The sequence below is a fragment of the Octopus bimaculoides genome, chromosome 3 (genome assembly GCF_046866305.1).
Source record: "Octopus bimaculoides isolate indiv1 chromosome 3, ASM4686630v1, whole genome shotgun sequence".
NCBI classification, from domain to species: domain Eukaryota; kingdom Metazoa; phylum Mollusca; class Cephalopoda; order Octopoda; family Octopodidae; genus Octopus; species Octopus bimaculoides.
In genome coordinates, this window is record NC_142930.1 from 147640844 (window position 1) to 147664843 (window position 24000).

The window sequence follows — 24000 nt, forward strand, 5'->3', positions numbered from 1 at the left end:
AACCACACACCCACCCAATATATATATATATATCCACATCGTCATCAGCATTATTTAATGTCCACTTTTCCATGCTTGCATCGGTCAAATGGAAGTTATTAGATGGAATATTTTACAGCTGGATGCCCTCCCTGTCACCTACCTTCATATGTTTCCAACTAAGGTACTATCTCCCCCATGAGCTGGCAGAAACGTTAGCACACTGGACGAAATTCTTAGTGGTATTTTGTCTGCCGTTACGTTCTGAGTTCAAATTCTGCCAAGATCGACTTTGCTTTCATCCTTTTGGGGGTGGGGGAGGTCGATAAATTAAGTACCAGTTATACATAGATACATACATACATATGTGTGTGTGTGTGTATGGAGGTATGTGGCTCAGTGGCAAGGGTGTTTCATTCATGATCATAAGATTATGGTTTCAATTCCTGAACTGGGTAATGCATTGTGTTCTTGAGCAAAATACTTCATTTCACATTGCTTCAGTCCACACAGCTGACAAAAATAAGTATCCCTGCAATGGGTTGGCATCCCATCCAGTGGTGATGAGGTGGTTACATATGCCACAGAATCTGGGAAACCAGCCTTATGAACTTATGACTTTGAGAAAACTATTGGTCCTTTTGACACACACACATGCTCTCTCTCTCTCACACACACACACACACACACACACACACACACACACACACACACACACACACACATGTATATGCTCAACATTAAAGCTATGAAGTAAAGTACCTTGGCATGCTAAACTACACATGCTGCAGAGTCAGACATATTTAATATAGGGAGTTGAAAAATCTTTGATTAACCGAAATTATTCAGTTGACATAAGAACAATAATAAACAAGTGAAAAAGAATATATAGTGCATGTGTTTATTTGGCAAGAAAAAAAAAATTACCATCCTGAAATATAACAGCTTTTGCTGACTTTTGCCAAAAAAGAATCGTTGCATTTCAGCCTTGTTTATGTTTTCAACAACCAAATCTGATTATGGACCTTGACTCCAGCTATGTATCTTAGTTAATATGTTGAAGAAAGAGAAGCAGAAAAATGCAGAGCTTGAGAGCAACCCACGTCAAAAGCGACACTTGGCAAAGGAGTCTTCCTTTCACACGTCACCTAATTCATCCCAGACTTCGCTACAAGAAAATTCTTTTACTTCTGAGGAGAATATTAATCCTGATAATGTTGCTTATTCAGATACCTGGATAGATCAGAGCAAAAGCATTCAAAAAAACAAAGAGAACATCACTCACAGACAAATTTGTATGTATTGTTTTGCTAACTGGTATATTTCTCTTTTCTTTTGATTTCTTGTTGCTTTTGTTGCTGTTATTGTAGCGTTGTTCTTTTGAAAAGTAGCTGAGCATTTTTTTTTCTTTTTTGCCATATTTATAACCAGTTGCAAGTTTGTCAGATAACATAAGCTTTATTCATTTGATAGACAAACTGTTCATTTGCCAGCACCTCTGTAATCACTTTCCTAGTCAAACTGTCTTTTCTCCCATTATCATAATGCTCCCTGATCCTCTAAACTTATCCTCAGCTCATTTAATTCCTTCATCATTTCTTACTCTTATTATTCTGTAGCATCTTAGCCCAAAGACCTTGGAATAGAAAATTTATAAAAGTAACAGTAATAGTTTTGCATGTCATCATCGTCGTCGTCGTTGTCGTTTAATGTCCGCTTTCCATGCTAGCATGGGTTGGACGATTTGACTGAAGACTGGTGAAACCAGATGGCTACACCAGGCTCCAATCTGATTTGGCAGTGTTTCTACAGCTGGATGCCCTTCCTAACGCCAACCACTCAGAGAGTGTAGTGGGTGCTTTTACGTGTCACCCGCACGAAGGCCAGTCAGGCGGTACTGGCAACGGCCATGCTCATCTCGCTCGAGAAACCTCATGTGTCACCCGCACAAGAGCAAGTCCAGGGGCACCAGCAATGATCTCGCTCGAAAATCCTACAACAACCCCACACAAGAGCCAGTTCAGGGGCACCGGCAACGATCTCGCTCGAAGAAATTTCATGTGTCACCAGCACAAGAGCCAGTCCAGGGGCACTGGCAACGATCTCGCTCGAAAAACCTCATGTGTCACCCACACAAGAGCCAGCCCAGGGGCACCGGCAACGATCCCGCTCGGAAGATTTCATGTGTCGCCCACACATGAGCCAATCCAGGGGCACCGGCAACGATCCCACTCGAAAGATTTCATGTGTCGCCCACACATGAGCCAGTCAAGGGGCACTGGCAACGATCCCGTCCCGCTCAAAACATTTCATGTGCCACCCGCACAAGAGCCAGTCCAGGGGCACTGGCAACGATCTCGCTCGAAAGATTTCATGTGTCGCCCGCACATGAGCCAGTCCAGGGGCACCGGCAATGATCTCGCACGAAAAACTTCATGTGTCACCCGCACAAGAGCCAGCCCAGGGGCACCGGCAACGATCTCGCTCGAAAGATTTCATGTGTCGCCCGCACATGAGCCAGTCCAGGGGCACTGGCAATGATCCCAAACAGTAAATATTGAAGTAAAATAGTTGTTGTTGTTGGCACTCCGTCGCTTACGACGTCGAGGGCTCCAGTTGATCCAATCAACGGAACAGCCTGATCGTGAAATTAACATGCAAGTGGCTGAGCACTCCACAGACACATGTACCCTTGACGTAGTTCTCGGGGATATTCAGCGTGACAGTGTGATAAGGCTGACCCTTTGAATTACAGGCACAACAGAAACAGGAAGAAAGAGTGAGAGAAAGTTGTGGTGAAAGAGTACAGCAGGGTTCGCCACCATCCCCTGCCGGAGCCTCGTGGAGCTTTTAGGTGTTTTCGCTCAATAAACACTCACAACACCCGGTCTGGGAATCGAAACCACGATCCTATGACCACGAGTCCGCTGCCCTAACCACTGGGCCATTGCACCTCTACTGAAGTAAAATAGACATAGAATAGATATGTATTAGCTGTATTATATATGACTGTATTTATTCTTACAATCTTTTTCCATTTGTTTGATCTATTAAAGTGATTCTCAACCATTTTTTGCCTATGAACCCCCGTTGATTCCTATTTTCCTTGGGTGGACCCTCTAGCCCTTTAGCATTTAAATTGGCCATATCCAGCCAAAATATTCTACTTGTGTTGTGTTCAAACTGACCAAATCAAGTCTCTTACACCAACCTTACAATGTTATACCAGAAGTAAACAATCCCATAATGGAAATCTCAAAGCTGCAAGATGTATGATTGATTCAAAACAATGTGAAGAAATAAGCATTACATTGGACAGAATGATCTCTATACTGAATAGTTAAAAGATCCTATTATATTTTTATAATTAAATATTCTTTTATTCTTTTATTCTTTTGCTTGTTTCAGTCATTTGACTGCGGCCATACTGGAGCATCACCTTTTTTTTAGTCGAGCAAATCGACCCCAGGACTTATTCTTTCTAAGCCTAGTACTTATTGTATTGGTCTCTTTTTGCTGAACCACTAAGTTACGAGGACGTAAACACACCAGCATCACATATCAAGCAATGCTGGGGGGACAAACACACACACACACACACACACACACACACACACATACAAATATACAACGGGCTTCTTTCAGTTTCTGTCTACCAATCCACTCACAAGATTTTAGTTGGCCCAAGGCTATAGTAGAAGACACTTGCCCAAGGTGCCACGCAGTGGGACTGAACCCAGAACCATGTGGTCGGTAAGCAAGCTACTTACCGCACAGCCACTCCTGCATCCAAAATATTTTGTCAGGTGCTTATTTTATCAACCCTAGAGAGATAAAAGGCAAAGTTTAACCTCAGCAAGATTTGAACATGAATGTAAAGAACTGTAGCTAAATACTGAATTGTATTAAGTTTGGCATTCTATAGTTTCTGCCATTCCACTACCATTTCAGTAATAAATAATAAATAGAAATAAAATCAAACCCAATTTCTTTACTTTTGCCATCTAGCACCTTTATCACATGCTCTATTAAGATTTCGTTAATACCACTGGTTCCTTTGTTTGTTCAAAATGGAATTTCATTGTTGCCAAGCTAGTTACTCATCTATCAAATTGATCTGTTCTGCTGCCAGGCACTTACTTTGTTAGAACAATTTTGCACTTCAGAGCAATAACAGCCGTTGTTGTGAAAAATTGTTGGAAATCGTTGTCCAACTTACATACTTCCAAATTACTATTTCAGTCGTGTCTTGCTTCCATTTCATCTTAAAACTTGTTACTATTTCCTACAAATTCTTTTTTTTTTTTTTTCCTCATTCCACATACTACAACAAAATAGATTCCTATTCCACTTGAAGACTTCCAGCTTTACCATTCACACACATCTCTCTCTCTCTCTCTCTCTCTCTTGCTTGTTTCTGTTCACTTTCGATTAATAGTATGTAATCCATCATAACTTTGTCTAGCTGGGTCTGTCTGACAAGTTGGAAAGCTGAACAAAAGAACCTCTTTCAACAACTGTTTGTTGTCCACTGGCTAGAGGCCCTGAATGATATATTACTTTATTATACAAAAGTTCTGACTCCTGTGACCCTTTCAGAAGAGAATTTACTTTTTATTTAGTTTTTCTCTTTTGCGGCCATATTTTGACAATGACTTCTAATGCAAAATGTCAGGTCATAAAACTATGGGTGCTTGTGAGAACAAAAATAAACGAGACAAGGTGATAACCTTAGCCACTGGCAAACATTCATTGGGTTTCTAATGCTTCACCTGCCTCTCTCTCTCTCTAATCCACGGTAGCCAAACATCCATTAGACTATTGGATTATTTATTCAAATAAATTGCTGTAGTTTTGCTCCAGGTCTTGTCATATCAAGCCATCTTACTAGCAAGGGGATTCCAGCCATGACCAGCCAGTTTTGATTCAGATGTAGTATACCGAGAACTACATTATCTAATGTGCCCTGTCTTGCTTATGAATATAGAACGTAAGGTCAAGGAAATTTGGCTGCTATTTCTAACACAGCAAGTGACCACTTAATGTCTTCTGCTTTGGCTCATATTAAAATAGATGGTATTGTTGATGGTAGTGACAGTAGTAATAGTAGTTAGTGGTGGTTAAAGCTTAACATTTCATTTGTTTGTTACTCTCAATACCAAAGTAGGAGTGAATTTTGTCTGTACTTCAAATTGACTTTGTGACCTCCTACCTTCTCATCTATGATGCCTGTTACCTTAATTTCCTGCCTATGGATTTGACCTTAAACCTGTCACACAGTTAACTAACAAGTATTATTAACTTTATGAAGGCACATGGCTCGGTGGTTAGAGCATCGGACTCTCAATCATCAGATAGTGAGTTCAATACCTGGACAAGGCTGTGTGTTGTGTTCTTGAGCAAAATACTTTATTCCATGTTGCTTCAGCTGTAGAAATGAGTTGTGACATCATTGGTGCTAAGCTGTATCGGCCTTTATCTTTCCCTTGGGTAACATTGGTGGTGTGTAGAGGAGAGACTGGTATGCATGGGCGACTGCTGGTCTTCCATAAATAACCTTGCCCAAACTTCTGCCTTAGAGGGGAACATTCTATGTGCAATCTCATGGCCAATCATGACCGAATGGAGTCTCCACCCTTATTACCCTATTGACTTCACAGATTTGACAGAGATCCATACAGTAGGTCGCAGGAATGTGACAAAGGACTTTGTTATAGGTGCAGGCATGACTGTTTGTTTAAGATGTTTGTTTTGCAACTATATGATTTCAGGTTCAGTCCCACCGTGCAGTACCTTGAGCAAGTGTCTTCTATAGTCCAAGGACTGAGCGATGCCTTGTGAGTGAATTTGGTGGAAGGAAACTGTATGGAAGCCCCCATGGTGTGTATGTGTTCGTGTGTGATGTGGCCTAGTGGTAATGGTGTTACACGTATACTCTCATTTACTCTCTATGTGGCTTGGTTTTTGTGGCTAGATGCCCTCCCTAATACCATCCACTTTGCAGAATGGACTGGGTGCTTTTAATGTGGCACCAGCACCAGTGAGGTCTTTTTTAGCATGGTTTTTATGGATGGATGCCCTTCCTAATGTCAACCACTTTACAGAATGGAATTGGTGCTTTTTACATGTCACCAGCAAGGTCTCTAAGTAGAATAATGTTGAAGGGGGTGAGCTGGCAGAAACATTAGCACGCTGGGCAAAATGCTTGGCAGTATTTCGTCTGCCATTACGTTCTGAGTTCAAATTCCGCTGAGGTTGACTTTGCCTTTCATCCTTTCGGGGTCGATAAATTAAGTACCAGTTACGCACTGGGGTCGATGTAATCGACTTAATCTGTTTGTCTGTCCTTCTTTGTCCCCTCTGTGTTTAGCCCCTTGTGAATGGATGCCCTTCCTGATGTTAACCACTTTACAGAGTGCACTGGGTACTTTTTACATGTGACTTCCACATGGTTTCTGACTGCCAAATCCATTCATGAGATATTTTTAGATTTGACAGAGATCCATACAGTAGGTCGCAGGAATGTGACAAAGGACTTTGTTATAGGTGCAGGCATGACTGTTTGTTTAAGATGTTTGTTTTGCAACTATATGATTTCAGGTTCAGTCCCACCGTGCAGTACCTTGAGCAAGTGTCTTCTATAGTCCAAGGACTGAGCGATGCCTTGTGAGTGAATTTGGTGGAAGGAAACTGTATGGAAGCCCCCATGGTGTGTATGTGTTCGTGTGTGATGTGGCCTAGTGGTAATGGTGTTACACGTATACTCTCATTTACTCTCTATGTGGCTTGGTTTTTGTGGCTAGATGCCCTCCCTAATACCATCCACTTTGCAGAATGGACTGGGTGCTTTTAATGTGGCACCAGCACCAGTGAGGTCTTTTTTAGCATGGTTTTTATGGATGGATGCCCTTCCTAATGTCAACCACTTTACAGAATGGAATTGGTGCTTTTTACATGTCACCAGCAAGGTCTCTAAGTAGAATAATGTTGAAGGGGGTGAGCTGGCAGAAACATTAGCACGCTGGGCAAAATGCTTGGCAGTATTTCGTCTGCCATTACGTTCTGAGTTCAAATTCCGCTGAGGTTGACTTTGCCTTTCATCCTTTCGGGGTCGATAAATTAAGTACCAGTTACGCACTGGGGTCGATGTAATCGACTTAATCTGTTTGTCTGTCCTTCTTTGTCCCCTCTGTGTTTAGCCCCTTGTGAATGGATGCCCTTCCTGATGTTAACCACTTTACAGAGTGCACTGGGTACTTTTTACATGTGACTTCCACATGGTTTCTGACTGCCAAATCCATTCATGAGATATTTTTAGATTTGACAGAGATCCATACAGTAGGTCGCAGGAATGTGACAAAGGACTTTGTTATAGGTGCAGGCATGACTGTTTGTTTAAGATGTTTGTTTTGCAACTATATGATTTCAGGTTCAGTCCCACCGTGCAGTACCTTGAGCAAGTGTCTTCTATAGTCCAAGGACTGAGCGATGCCTTGTGAGTGAATTTGGTGGAAGGAAACTGTATGGAAGCCCCCATGGTGTGTATGTGTTCGTGTGTGATGTGGCCTAGTGGTAATGGTGTTACACGTATACTCTCATTTACTCTCTATGTGGCTTGGTTTTTGTGGCTAGATGCCCTCCCTAATACCATCCACTTTGCAGAATGGACTGGGTGCTTTTAATGTGGCACCAGCACCAGTGAGGTCTTTTTTAGCATGGTTTTTATGGATGGATGCCCTTCCTAATGTCAACCACTTTACAGAATGGAATTGGTGCTTTTTACATGTCACCAGCAAGGTCTCTAAGTAGAATAATGTTGAAGGGGGTGAGCTGGCAGAAACATTAGCACGCTGGGCAAAATGCTTGGCAGTATTTCGTCTGCCATTACGTTCTGAGTTCAAATTCCGCTGAGGTTGACTTTGCCTTTCATCCTTTCGGGGTCGATAAATTAAGTACCAGTTACGCACTGGGGTCGATGTAATCGACTTAATCTGTTTGTCTGTCCTTCTTTGTCCCCTCTGTGTTTAGCCCCTTGTGAATGGATGCCCTTCCTGATGTTAACCACTTTACAGAGTGCACTGGGTACTTTTTACATGTGACTTCCACATGGTTTCTGACTGCCAAATCCATTCATGAGATATTTTTAGATTTGACAGAGATCCATACAGTAGGTCGCAGGAATGTGACAAAGGACTTTGTTATAGGTGCAGGCATGACTGTTTGTTTAAGATGTTTGTTTTGCAACTATATGATTTCAGGTTCAGTCCCACCGTGCAGTACCTTGAGCAAGTGTCTTCTATAGTCCAAGGACTGAGCGATGCCTTGTGAGTGAATTTGGTGGAAGGAAACTGTATGGAAGCCCCCATGGTGTGTATGTGTTCGTGTGTGATGTGGCCTAGTGGTAATGGTGTTACACGTATACTCTCATTTACTCTCTATGTGGCTTGGTTTTTGTGGCTAGATGCCCTCCCTAATACCATCCACTTTGCAGAATGGACTGGGTGCTTTTAATGTGGCACCAGCACCAGTGAGGTCTTTTTTAGCATGGTTTTTATGGATGGATGCCCTTCCTAATGTCAACCACTTTACAGAATGGAATTGGTGCTTTTTACATGTCACCAGCAAGGTCTCTAAGTAGAATAATGTTGAAGGGGGTGAGCTGGCAGAAACATTAGCACGCTGGGCAAAATGCTTGGCAGTATTTCGTCTGCCATTACGTTCTGAGTTCAAATTCCGCTGAGGTTGACTTTGCCTTTCATCCTTTCGGGGTCGATAAATTAAGTACCAGTTACGCACTGGGGTCGATGTAATCGACTTAATCTGTTTGTCTGTCCTTCTTTGTCCCCTCTGTGTTTAGCCCCTTGTGGGCAATAAAGAAATAAAAACGATGTTGTAGGAATAGGTGTGAGAGGTCAGATCTGGCCAGTTTGAGCATAAAACTGGTGGACTATTTGAGTGGATATGGCCATTTTAAAAGCTGAAGGGTTAAGATGTCCTGCTAAGTCTTACTTTACCTTTCATACATTTGCAGTTGATAAAATAAGGATAGGTAATCAACTGCTGTTGATTCAGTAAATTTTACCATTTCTCATCATCATCATTATCATCAATAGCATCTCATTGTCATCTTTGTGGACATTGTCTCATCATCACTATCATCTCTGTTGTCGGTTTTACTTCTGCTTGTTTGATAATGGCATGAGTTAGAAAAGACATCCTCAGGTAGTATTTTACATTAGATGCCCTTCCTTCTTGATGCCAACCCTTTATTTGTTTCATGAGTAAGGTACATTATTCTATATCTTTGCATGTTGAACAGCTGAGCTGGCAGACTTTTTGTTTATGTTGGGACATAAGCTTAGCAGTTTGGCAAAAGAGATCAATAGAATAAGTACCAGGTTTAATAAAAAAAAAAAAAGAAAAAGAAGTACTGGAGTTGATTTATTTGACAGAATCTCTTTAAAGTGGTGCCCCAGCATGGCCACTTTCTAATGACTGCAACAAGTAAAACAGAAACAATAAACAACTTCACTACTGTGTAAGTAGTGTCTTATGTAATGACATAGAGTGACATACATGTTTACACACACGCACACACACACACACACACACACACACACACACACACACACACACACACAGATAGATAGACAGGTAGATAGATAGATGGATGGATAGACAGACAGGTAAACAGACAGACAAGCAAACAGACAGACAGACAGGCAGGCAGACAGACAGATAAATAGATAAACAGATAGATAGACAAATATATATATATATATATATATATATGTATATATATATATATATATATATATATATATATAAATATATATATATATATATATATATATATATATATATATATATATATATATATATATATATATATATATATATATATGTATATATATATATATATATATATATATATATATATATATATATATATATATATATATATATATATATATATATAAATATATATATATATATATATATATATATATATATATATATATATATATATATATATATATATATATATATATATATATATATACAGATAGATAGATAGATAGATAGCTGGATGTTTAATGTCCAATTTCCATTTTGGATGGTTTGACAGGAGCTGGCAAGTCAGAGAACTGGGCCATGCTCTATTGTCGGCTTTGGCATGGTTTCTATGAATGGATGCCCTTCCTGATGTTAACCACTTTACAGAGTGCACTGGGTACTTTTTACATGTGACTTCCACATGGTTTCTGACTGCCAAATCCATTCATGAGATATTGGTTAGCCTGAGACCACAGCAGTAAACTTTTGCTCTTGGTGCCGCACAGTGGAACTAAAAACAAACCTCCATGGCTGCAAAGCAAGCTTTTGAACCACCCAGTCATACCTACCAAAATTTTAATCTTAAATCTGTCCACTCCACCACACCACCATCTTCGCACATACAAAAAAAAAAAATCTTTTAAAATTAAAATTCAAAAATGGTTTATGATTCCTCTACTTAATAATTTCTCTTTCAGAATTTTTTGCTTTAGAATCCTCTCCTTAATGTTCACTCGTCTTTTATCAATTCATCACCCCTTCTCTGTTTTCCCTCTCATTACTTAATCCAATCCTTCTTCGCAACAGAACTCTGGAACCCCCCCATCCCCCCCTCAATTTTTTTCTACCCATGTAGATGATTAAGCTAAACATAAACTGTATTGATCTAACCCATGTATCTAATGAAAACGCATTGGATACTGTACTTTCCCCTCAGTCAGCCCTATAAAACACACACATGCATACACACACAGATGCACGTGCACACAAGCACACATACATACACGCACACACACACACACAAGCAGAGTTCGTTAGAGAATAAATTGAGCGAATGTTGAGGTAATTGGAAATTGGCAAGTAAGCTGGCTGTTTACATTGTCAAGATTAAATCCTATCCTATCACATCAGAATTAATAATAATAATAATAATACTAGTAATAATAATAATAATAATAATAATAATAATAATAATAATTATAATAATAATAATAATAATAATAGCATTATCGCTGTGAAAACAACATCCATTCTTGAATTTATTTACTTATTTATTAATTTTTTTTTTAAATACATATTTTAACCATGAATTTGCATGTGTATACTGGGAATGCATACAATGAGTTTCTCTGCCCTAGGTGTACGGAAAACACTCGGCGAGAAATGGAAGAAAATTTGAAGAAAGAAGAAAAAAAACAACATAATAATAATAATAATAATAATAATAATAATAATAATAATAATAATAATAATAATAATAACGATAATGATGATAATACTCATAATAATAATAATCATAATGTTAATAGTAATAATAATAATAATAATAACAAAATACAAAGACCTGGAAATAGAGATAACTCGAATGTGGAATCTAAAAACAGAAACAATTCCTATCATAGTAGGTGCCTTAGGTATAATAAAAAAATATTCAGACAAATACATAACAAAAACACCAGGACTTACAAATATATATAACATACAGAAAATTGCACTACTGGGTACTGCACACATTCTACGCAAAACACTTTCAATACAGTAAACATAAGAGCACCACAGCAAACCACAGCACATACCCAAGGCGCACAGAGCTGCGCTCGGTAGTGAAGTGAAAGTACGTTATAAAAATAAAACTACTGAATAATAATAATAATAATAATAATAATAATAATAATAATAATAATAATAATAATAATAATAATAATAATAATAATAATAATAATAATAATAATAATAATAATAATAATAATAATAATAATAATAATAATAATAATAATAATAATAATAATAATAATAATAATAATAATAATAATAATAATAATAATAATAATAATAATAATAATAATAATAATAATAATAATAATAATAATAATAATAATAATAATAATAATAATAATAATAATAATTATTATTATTATTATTATTATTATTATTATTATTATTATTATTATTATTATAATGATGATGATGATGATGTTTATAATAATACTACTTCAGTCTAATTTTAGCAAACAAAGACAACAGTAATTTTCAGGAGTTGGGGAAGTCGATTGCATTGATTCCGGTGCTCAACTGGTACTTATTTTATTGACCATAAAAAGGATGAAAGGCAAAGTCGACTTTGGCGGAATTTGAACTCAGAATGTAAAAAGCCAGAAGAAATGCCACTAAGCATTTCATCAGGCACAATAATAATTCTGCCAACTCACTGCCATAGCAATAATAATATTCCTGGCTTCTAAGACGGTGAGCTGGCAGAAACGTTAGCATGCTGGGTGAAATGCTTAACGGTATTTCGTCTGCCGCTACGTTCTGAGTTCAAATTCCGCCGAGGTTGACTTTGCCTTTCATCCTTTCGGGGTCGGGGTCAATTAAATAAGTACCAGTTACGCACTGGGGTCGATATAATTGACTTAATCCGTTTGTTTGTCCTTCTTTGTCCCCTCTGTGTGTAGCCCCTTGTGGGCAATAAAGAAATAAAAAAACGTCAGCATGCTGGGTGAAATGCTTAGGAGTATTTCGTCTATCTTTGTGTTCTGAGTTCAAATTCTGCCAAGGTCAGTTTTGCCTTTCATCCTTTCTGAATCGATAAATTAAGTACCAGTTGCGTACTGGGTCGATCTAATTGACTAGCCCCCTCCCCCAAAATTTCAAGCCTTGTGCCTAGAGTAGAAAAGAATGTTCATGGTTTCTAATCTTTACTGATTGGAAGTGTTATCTTGTACATGTTTTGCCTGGGTATAAAAAGATGGGCTACAGCAAATATTCTGCTCAGTTCTACAGATTTGCTTGTCAGTTGTTTGACCTTAACCAGTTGAGCATGTCCCTTAGTGGCTGACGATATGTGCATCTCTGATCACGAGCAGAAGTAGTGGGAGAGCATCATAGCCATGTACTGAGAGGGATTCTTTGTAATTTGAACAATTCACCCCTGGAAACATGGGTGTTTTGTTCATCATCCTTAAACAACCCTTATTCAGGGACCTTTTGAGTGGGATGGGCTACTCAATCTGAAGAAAATTCTGAGTGCCACCTGCAAGTTCATGTGCTGTTTATCTTGATATGAAATTACCATATTGTGCACATATGGTTGTGGTGCATGTGTCTGGTGTACCCTTACCAGATGGGTATATTGGATTTGTATATTTTATTCCATTGTCACTTTGATGGCATGAATTACTCTCTCACTCAATAATAAAAATAGTTTCAAATTTTGGCACAAGGCTAGCAATTTTGGGGAGTGGTTAATGCACAAGGCTTGAAATTTTATGAGAAAGTGTAAGTCAATTAAAACGACCTCAGTGCTTAACAGGTACTTATTTCAATAGCCCCGAAAGAATGAAAGGCAAAGTCAACCTTGTCTGAATTTGAACTCAAAACGTAAAGACAGATGAAATACTGCTAAGCATTTTACCCGACGTGCTGACATTTCTGCCATCTTGCTACCTTGATGATTATGATGATCCTTTCTACTATAGGCACAAGGCCTGAAATTTGGCAGGAGGGGGCTAGTTGATTGCATTAACCCCAGTACTGGACTGGTTCTTATTTTATCAATCCCAAATGAAGCAAAGTTGGCCTTGGTGACAGTTCCATCGAGAACATAACCTTTTCTACTCTAGGTACAAGGCCTGAAATTTTTGAGGAGGGGGCCAGTTGATTAGCTCGATCTCTAGTACACAACTGGTACTTTATTTATTGACCCCGAAATGATGAAAGGCAAAGTCAACCTTGGCGGAATTTGAACTCAGAATGTAAAGACAGATGAAATACCACTAAGCATTTCGCCCTGCGTGCTAACGTTTCTGCCAGCTCGCTGCCTTCCATTCAAAACATAATGCTGAAAAAATACTGCAATGCATTTTGCCTTAGTGATAGTAGTAGTAGTAGTAGTAGTAGTAATAATGATAATAATAATAATAATAATAATAATAATAATAATAATAATAATAATAATAATAATGCTTTCTACTTAAGGCAAAAGGCCTGAAATTTTGGAGGAAGGGAACTAGTCGATTACATCAAACCTCAGTGTTTTTCTGGTACTTAATTTATGGAACCTGAAAGGATGAAAGGCAAAGTTGGTCTTGGCAGAATTTGAACTTAGAACTTAAGGCAGAACAAAATGCTGCTAAGCATTTGATAATAATAATAATAATAATAATAATAATAATAATAATAATAATAATAATGATTAAAAATTTTGGCACAAAGCTGGTAGTGTCAGGGGCGGCAGTAAGTCTATTACATTGACCCCATAATAATAATAATAATAATAATAATAATAATAATAATAATAATGGTAATGATAATAATAATTAATTTGTTTATTCACTCATTTTTATGTCCATTTTTCTAAACTAGCATAAATTTGATGGATGTATTACTGAGGTGTTGACTTACAACAGTCTGGATGCTTTCTTGTCTCTAACCCTTATCTGTTTTTGTGTTTTTTGTTTTTTTTTTCAAGTCAGAGATTTCTTATTTATGAAGGTGCAGAGACTGCATATGATTGGTTGACAGGTAAAAAAGATAACACATCACTGCTCGTAGCTTGATAATTTTTAGAGAAACACAAATGTAACAAACATACAGATACATACACACATGCACGTATATACATGAGTACATATATATATATATATATATATTTATATATATATATATATATATACTGGTATTGAACAGTGAGAATAAGTGCTCAACACCACTTTGTTAAATATTCTTTGTGGATTAACAAGGCAACCAACAGTTTGATGAGAAAGAGGTTTCCACAGTTGTTCAACCTCACCACTTGGCAAGGTTGGTACTCATCTTCAGGTTGAGAGCTGAGAACCAACATTCTCAAGTGGTGAGCTGGAACAATTGTGGAGACCACTCCCACATGAAACCATTGGTTGCCTTGTTGATCCACAAATGCAGAATAAGTTCACACATGCGTACACGCACACACACACACACACACACACACAGTTGAATATTAAGGTCCTGCAAAATAAGAATGTGGCATATTTTATTAGATAGATTCTGTACTAGGATTCATACAATCGATCATGATCAGAAATTCATAGAGTTATGGATAGCCATTTGTCTTCTTAAGATATGCCAGCACAAAAGAGAACTCATCAAAAGTATGATGCAGCAAGACACAGACCACGATGGACGAAGAAAATGAAAATAGATGTTGTCCGATGTTACTTCAGGGCCGTTGTAAATGCACCAACCTCATGTAGGCGATCAATGTATCGTTACTGGAAACAATTGTACCCAGATACGACCTACACTGAACAAAGAATAGCTAATCAGAAACGACAAATATTCAGCCATGTGGACAATATCAACAGACACAGTAAGAAAGGGCGTTGGTTGACGAAATTAGAAGTTGAGGCTATAAAGAGTGAGTGTTACAATTTATTTAGTAATACTATAAGTAACGAGAGACAAATGATGGTAGTGATGTTAATAATAATAGTAATAGTAATACCATTAATAATGGTGATGATACTAATAATCCTTTCTACTAAAGGCACAAGACCTGAAGCTATTGGGAGAGGGGGGCAAGTAGATTAAATTGACCCCAGTGTGTAACTGGTACTTGTTTCACCGACCCTGAAAGGACGAAAGGCAAAGTTGAACTTGGTGGAATTTGAACTCAGAACAGAGCAATGGGTGAAATACCACTAAGCATTAGCATTTCATCTAGTGTGCTAACGATTCTGCTAGCTCACTGCCTTGGTGATGATATTGATAATCCCGATGAAGTTAGTAATGACAGGGGTCAGTGGTGTAGTACAATATTTCTCACTTGTTTTTTGTCTCATACATTACTTCAAGTTTCCAAAAAGAGGTGTTTCTTATCATAAATGACCAAAGTTAGCATATGTGTGTGTGTGTGTGTTTGTGTATGCATATATGGTGGTTGTCTACCCCTTATGCAGAGTTTGACCACCTCCTGTACCTACACCTTAGAACCATCATGGCATCTGATGTGGCTTTTTAAATCAAACAATGTTTTGAAAAGGCACCCGCATAGATTGCACATCCGATTTGGACCACCAAGAGCTGCAGATAAGTTCTGATTTTTGTAGATCTTAAAATGTCTTTTGAAGCCTTCGTTAGATTTGCAAACCTTCTAGCATACACTGCATTCAAAGGTGTGCACAGACATATGGGCAGAGTAGTTGGCGGAGGTTCGTTTTCCATGGATTTGCAAATGAGATTTGAGTCCAGCGAAAGAAAGGCATGGTCTGTCACAAACTGTGCACACAAAAAGATCATTGTCATTCACCTTCTCAATCATAACATTCTTCCTTAGATCTCTTTTGAGTCTTGCATGCTTTATCCTGGCCTCTTCAAATGCTTTCACTCCACTCCACACTTTTGTTCGCCATCCAACTCAATCCGAAGCAAGGGTTTCTAGGTCTTCCGGATCCATTCCAAGTGACTTCATAGTAGTCCTTATGCCGTCCTTAAACCTTATACATAAATACACACACACATATATATGTATGTATATATATATATATATATATATATATATATATATATATATGTGTGTGCGTATATATATGTGTATATATATGTATGTATGTATGTATATATATATGTATATGCATATCATCATCGTTTAACGTCCGCTTTCCATGCTAGCATGGGTTATATATATATATATATATATATATATATATATATGGATGTGTATACATGTGTATATATGTGGGTGTGTATATGTGTATATATATATATATATATATATTTATGTATGTAGGTGTGTGTATATGTATTTGTATGTATATGTGTATATATGTGTATATATGTATGTATACGTATGTATGTGTATATGTGTATATATATGTATGAATGCATATGCATATATGTGTGTTTATGTTTGTGTGTATGGGTATGTGTATATGTGTATATGTGTATATACATATATATATGTTTATATATATGTATTTGTATGTGTGTATGTATATATATGCATATATATGTATGTGTATATATGTATATATATATATATATATATATATATATATATATATATATATATATATATATATATATATATATATATATATACGCATATGTATTTGTGTTTTATGGGCGTAGATGCATATATATGTATATGTGTATGTGTGTGTATATTTGTATTTATGTATATATGGGTATGGATGTGCATATATGTGTATTTGTGTATAGGTAGGTATGTGTGTATATGTGTATATATGTGTATATGTATATGTATGTGTATATATATATATATGTATATATATATATATATATATATATATATATATATATATATATATATATATATATATATACATATATATATATATGTATGTATGTATGTATATTTGTATGTATGTGTATGTATGTGTACATGTGTTTATATGTATGTGTATGTATAGGTATATGGATATATATGCATATATATATATATGTGTATGTATTTATATATATATATATATATATATGTGTGTGTGTGTGTGTGTGTGTTCGTATGTATATATGAATGTGAGTTTTGACGTGGGTATGTATATAAATATACATACATGAACTTATGGGAGTAAATGTGGATTTGTTTGTGTGTATATATGAGTATACACATAAGTATAAATGATTATATACACTCATCTCAATATTTTTGTAGAAACACAAGATTAAACCCATTTATAATGCCTTTTTATTACATAACATTCCTCTCCAATTTTTATCGGACTTATATCAGCCTATCTTCTCCCAACTCTACACTCTGAATTTTCTTTCTCTTTTTTTCTTTTTTCTTTTCTTATTTTTTTTCTTCCCTTCTTGTCCAACGTACTATCTGGTAGCGTCCTAATCTCCAACGGTTTTTTCAAATGAATTACGTTATAACCTTCTCCAACTATAGTTATCATACTCGGTCATAATGTCTTACGTTTAAGATGGTTCCCATACATTCCCTGAGGAGAAGTTTACATTTTTAACATCGTCGATTCCTATGGATCGCATAAATTGTAATTCTTCGAAACATATGTCGGAATAAAGTATGCAGTTATTACATGCGTTTACTCCATTCCTTAAATTTTTTTATATATATATATATATATATATATACACATGTGTATGTATATGTAAATATATATATATATATATATATATATATATATATATATATATATATATATATATATATATATATATGGATAGATAGATAGATAGATAGATAGATAGATAGATAGATAGATAGATAGATAGATAGATAGATAGATAGATAGATAGATGTATCTATATGCACAAAAGAAATTTGAATTAAAAATTTATTGCAAGATTTATTCACCTGTTACTGAACTGTACTCCCTTCTGAAGTAACATCTTGAGAAACATTCTCATAGATGTTACTATTTACTTGTCACCATGCTATCATATGTGATCATATTTCACCTGTTTTAGCAAAACTCACCTGAGCTGCTATTAAGATTCACCCACATTTTTATAGCAGTTGAACAGGAAGTAGAGAATACATATCTCTGCAGCTTACACAACCACTTAGAATACACTGAATAAAAACCTTGCTTTTAACCTTTTCGCATTTAAACCGGCCATATCAGGTTCAAATATTCAACCTGCTTTATGTTTAAACCAATCAGATTTGACCTCTCACACCTACTACCCTACAATGTCATTTTAATAATAATCAGTCACATCATTGAAATATCAAAGCTACAAGATGAAGCATGATTACTTCAAAACAATGTGAACTAATAAGCATTAATTTTTTAACAGAATAACAGGGTTATATGAAGAATGCATTGTTACAAAAGTGAAGGAGTTATCGACATAAAATGGCAGGGCGGATGGTAGAGATGTGGCCCTCTTGATACAGGAAGGCCTCTAGGGATAATCGAAAAACACCACTGTCCATGATTTCCTTGAAACCCCAAGAGTAAGTGCCCTCTCCAATTCCTTCTCTCCAACTTACAGGTCTAAACTTAGAGAGGTACCATCCACTCTTGTCACTCTTGCAACTTTCAACCCATCTTTCAATAGACTCACCTGATGACAATACTTCCCCCTGTCTCCATTCTCAGTTTCCTTTTCAAGTGAAACTTGAAGAAGACAATGAGAACTCTATCAGAGAGGAATGTATCAGCCTTGCCCACCAAACAACTTCTTTTGCCATAGCCACCAACCAAAGGAAAACTGCCTTGCTTGCCCGATTGAAGGAGGGCAGTGGTGCAATCATCACTACAGGCTTGTCTGACAGATGGACCCATCCTACACGTGACAGCAGCTATTTGACAAAACCTCACAAGTTAGCAATGCCTGGACACTGAATGAGCATGTGCAGAATGGTTTCGTCACTCTGTGTGCACCTCGGACAAGCCCGTCTGACAGCACATCCATGCCTGTAGAGTTTATCTTGAACCAGTAGCACCCCCTGATAGCACTGCCAGGCCAAGAACATTTGGAAATTATCCATGATAGTTCCCAACCAGAAACTCCTCTGGAACAGACTAGCCAGTTCATTCTCATTGGCACCCAGCATCTCTTTGTGAATGTTGTTGCACTTCCCCACCAAAGTGGAACATCCACCGATCCCATTGCCTGACTGCTAGAGGGCTGTGAGTGCCTGATGACATTCTAGGTGTCAGGTGCTCAGTCTTGGTGTCTTCTTTACCCAAGACTGCAGCTCCATCAAGGAGATGAGCTGCAGAAAGACAAGCCTCATAAACAGAGCCCACACATGCTCACCATCTAGAAATTGTTGCAGGTGGCATAACCTAGGAGTGTGTCTGCACATTAGGAGGCATGGCATACCTAATCTGCCACTCAGAGAATGCTGGCAACACACCGACCACTTGACCATTGGAACACATCTCTTCCACAAGAATTTAAATAAGAGACACTCCAACTTGGTCAAGCAGTAACCAGGACAAAGCATGACAGTCAGGTGATAAATGATAACGGAGGTGAAGTAAGCATTCACCACTTCGGCCTGACCTTTCAGGGACAGCTTCCTCTCAACCCATTTCTGGGTAAGGTCCCCCCCCCCCTGTTCACCACCTCATCCTAGTTCTTATCAACCTTGAGGCTGGGACCAAACTGGACCCCGAGCAGTTTAACTGGTCTGTTGGTCGGTCCAGCATCTGATGATGCTGTCTAATGGCATCATCCTGTCTCTCCAGGAACCCAACTGCAAACCTACCTATTTGTCAGTATTAATTTTATCCCCTGCAACCAATTCATATTCTTTTAGGATGGTGCCAACCATCTACACTTTGGAGGGATCCAACACCATGATGGTAATGTTATCTGCTTATGCCAACACTACTGTTCCTTGTCCCAGTTCAAAAGGTGTGCCCCTTAGCTGTTCCAACTTCCATAGCAGTGGCCCGAGTGCCAGTATGTACAGAAGAGGTGACAGCAGACTGCCCTGATGGACCGAGTGTGCAATGCCAAATGGCTCTGATAGGTGGTCATTTACTTTGACCATCGAACAGGTGTTGTTGTACATTGCAGTGATCCAGCCTCTGAAAACAGGTCTGAAACTGCCTACTTTCAGGATGGCTTCTAAGTAGTGATGGTTGACCCTGTTGAATGCTTTTGATTCATCCAGTTGATCAGAGCACCCCTGATGCCAGCTTTGGTCCCAGCCCTCTCTGTGAGGTATCACATAAGGTTGAGCTTGTCATGAAATTTTGGCATTGACCTCAGTACTTGACTGGTACTCAATTTATCGATCCTGGAAGGATGAAAGTTGAGATTGTTGGAATTTGAATTCAGAATGTAATGACAGATGAAATGCTGTGAAGCCTTTTGCCTCACAGACTAACAATTCTGCCAGCTTACCACCTTAATAATAATAATGATAATAATAATAATAATAATAATAATAATAATGATAATAATAATAATCCTTTTTACTATAGGCACAAGGCCTGAAATTGCAGGGAGGGAGATAGTCAATTACATCGACCCCAGTACTCAGCTGGTACTTAATTTATGAAGGATGAAAGGCAAAGTAGACCTCGGCAGAATTTGAACTCAGAACGTAGCAGCAAGCAAAATACCGCTAAGCATTTCGCCTGGCATGCTAATGATTCTGCCAGCTTGCAGCCTTAATGATAATGATAATAATAATAATAATAATAATAATAATAATAATGATAATAATAATAATAATATTAATGATAATAGCAATAATAATACATCTCAAACATCTTTTTAATATTAAGATATACTTACAAATAAAAATACAAATAACTTTATTAATAACGATGATGATGATGATGATGATGATGATAATAATAATAATAATAATAATAATAATAATAATAATAATAATAATAATGATGATGATACAACATCTCATACATCTTTTTAATATTAAGATTTACTTGCAAATAAAAATACAAATAAGTTTATTAATGATGATGATGATGATGATGACGATGATGATAATAATAATAATAATAATAATAACTATGAAACCAAACCAAACCTAGTAATCGTAAAACCCTTATTACTAATAGGATGATAATTTAAAATATTGAACAATGAATTATGAATTGAAGTTCAGAAAACAAAAAAATATTTAAAAAAGGGAGTCTATCCTGAAGTTCATATTCCATTCATTAATTATTAATGTAAGGGGCTTATGGCAAATGCAATTAACTATGTGTTTTTGTTTGTTTTTCTTTTCTCTTGTTCTCTTTATTTCTTTTTGTTGTAGGCTTGTTGTAACTAGCATGCCTTGTACATCAATTACCGTTGTTCATTAAACAGAATATCTTCAGAATTACCATTGCATACATAATACCCATTTGCATGTTGTATTTGTTTTTATATTGTATGTGTTCATGTATTACGAGTATGAAGTCTACCCAATAGATTGAATGGTCTTTTCTGTTGTGTCGTATATTTGTATGCATATGCGCATGTGTGTGTGTGTGTGTGTATATATATATATATATATATATACTACATATGTTTATGTATATATTTATGTTTATGAATACACACACACACATATACATACATATACATACATACATACATATATATATATATATATATATATATATATTTATTTTCTCTTTATGTAATTCATCTTATAATAATAGATGAAAATCCTCAGAGATTAGATTGAAACATGACATATTGGTGTCTGTAGTATTCTTATATGTCTTTGCTGTTGTTCTACATGTTATCATTGTCATCATTGTATTTCATAAAAATTGTTGTTGTCGATATTAAATCCTGATAAATATACTGAGGGGTTGTTATGCATTTGTTTTTTCATTATTGCCACTTTATATATATATATATATATATATATATATATATTATATTATATTATATTATATTATATATATATATATTATATTATATATATCATCATCATCATCATCATCGTTTAACGTCCGCTTTCCATGCTAGCATGGGTTGGACGATTTGACTGAGGACTGGTGAAACCGGATGGCAACACCAGGCTCCAATCTAATTTGGCAGAGTTTCTACAGCTGGATGCCCTTCCTAACGCCAACCACTCAGAGAGTGTAGTGGGTGCTTTTACGTGTCACCCGCACGAAAACGGCCACGCTCGAAATGGTGTCTTTTATGTGCCACCCGCACAAGAGCCAGTCCAGGGGCACTGGCAACGATCTCGCTCGAAAACCCTACAAAGGCCAGTTAGGCGGTACTGGCAACGGTCACGCTCAAGATGGTACATCTTATGTGCCACCCGCACGAGAGCCAGTCCAGGGGCACTGGCAACGATCTCACTTGGCTTGCCGGGTCTTCTCACGCACAGCACATTTCCAAAGGTCTCGGTCAGTAGTCATCGCCTCGGTGAGGCCCAATGTTCGAAGGTCTTGCCTCACCACCTCAGCCCAGGTCTTCCTGGGCCTACCTCTTCCACGGGTTCCCTCAACTGTTAGGGTGTGGCACTTTTTCACGCAGCTATCCTCATTCATTCTCACCACATGTCCAAACCAGCGCAATCGTCTCTCTTGCACACCACAACTGATGCTTCTTATGTTCAGCTTTTCTCTCAAGATACTTACACTCTGACGGGTATGCACATTGACATTACACATCCAGCGGAGCATACTGGCTTCATTCCTTGCGAGCTTACGCATGTCCTCAGCAGTCACAGCCCATGTTTCACTGCCATGTAGTATGGCTGTTCATACACATGCGTCATACTCTCTGCCTTTTACTCTGAGTGAGAGTCCCTTTGTCGCCAGCAGAGCTAGGAGCTCTCTAAACTTTGCCCAGGCTATTCTTATTCTAGCAGCTACACTTTCAGCGCACCCACCCCCACTACTAACTTGGTCACCCAGATAGCGGAAGCTATTGACTACCTCTAGTTTTTCTCCCTGGAATGAGATAGAAGTTGTTTCCTGAACATCTGCCACATACAAAAACTAACTTCGTAGTTAATCCGCCTTTGATATTACTGCACCTCTTATGTGTCCATAGCTTGCAATATATATATACATATATATATTATATATATATATATGCATATATGTTATTTTTGCTTTTCCCTGTTTATTATGCTTTTTGGTAATTGCTGTTCATGTTATTACTATCCTTGCTGTCATTGTTATTCTTATTTTTGTTGTTGTTGTTTTATTGATGCCATTACTTTTGTAACTCTTTACTGACATTTCATATTTGTGTTGTTGTTGTTGTTATTGTTGTTGCAGCCACTGCTGTTGTAAGGTGGTAACATGCCATGTCATGCACAAAAAAAAAACAGCAGTATATGTTAGTGACAGAGGCAGTATCAATGCCAAGAGGTAATATCTATTCCCTTTGTGCAGGTGACACGTAAAAGCACCCACTACACTCTCTGAGTGGTTGGCGTTAGGAAGGGCATCCAGCTGTAGAAACTCTGCCAAATCAGATTGGAGCCTGGTGTAGCCATCTGGTTTCACCAGTTCTCAGTCAAATTGTCCAACCCATGCTAGC

At 37.3% G+C, this 24000-nt stretch overlaps 1 protein-coding gene across 2 annotated transcripts in view; it reads left to right on the top strand.

Annotated features, from left to right (window-relative positions):
• LOC106880426 (kinesin-like protein KIF6) overlaps nt 1–24000 on the top strand; it is a 227512-nt gene that overhangs the window by 140340 nt on the left and 63172 nt on the right. Inside the window, exons 14-15 of one of the 2 annotated variants that reach the window (XM_089349784.1) lie at nt 1020–1274; nt 15137–15433. In XM_089349784.1, coding sequence (XP_089205910.1) covers nt 1020–1274; nt 15137–15433 — 552 coding nt within the window. The remainder of the gene's footprint in view (nt 1–1019; nt 1275–15136; nt 15434–24000) is intronic. The other variant, XM_089349786.1, reaches the window with a different exon arrangement.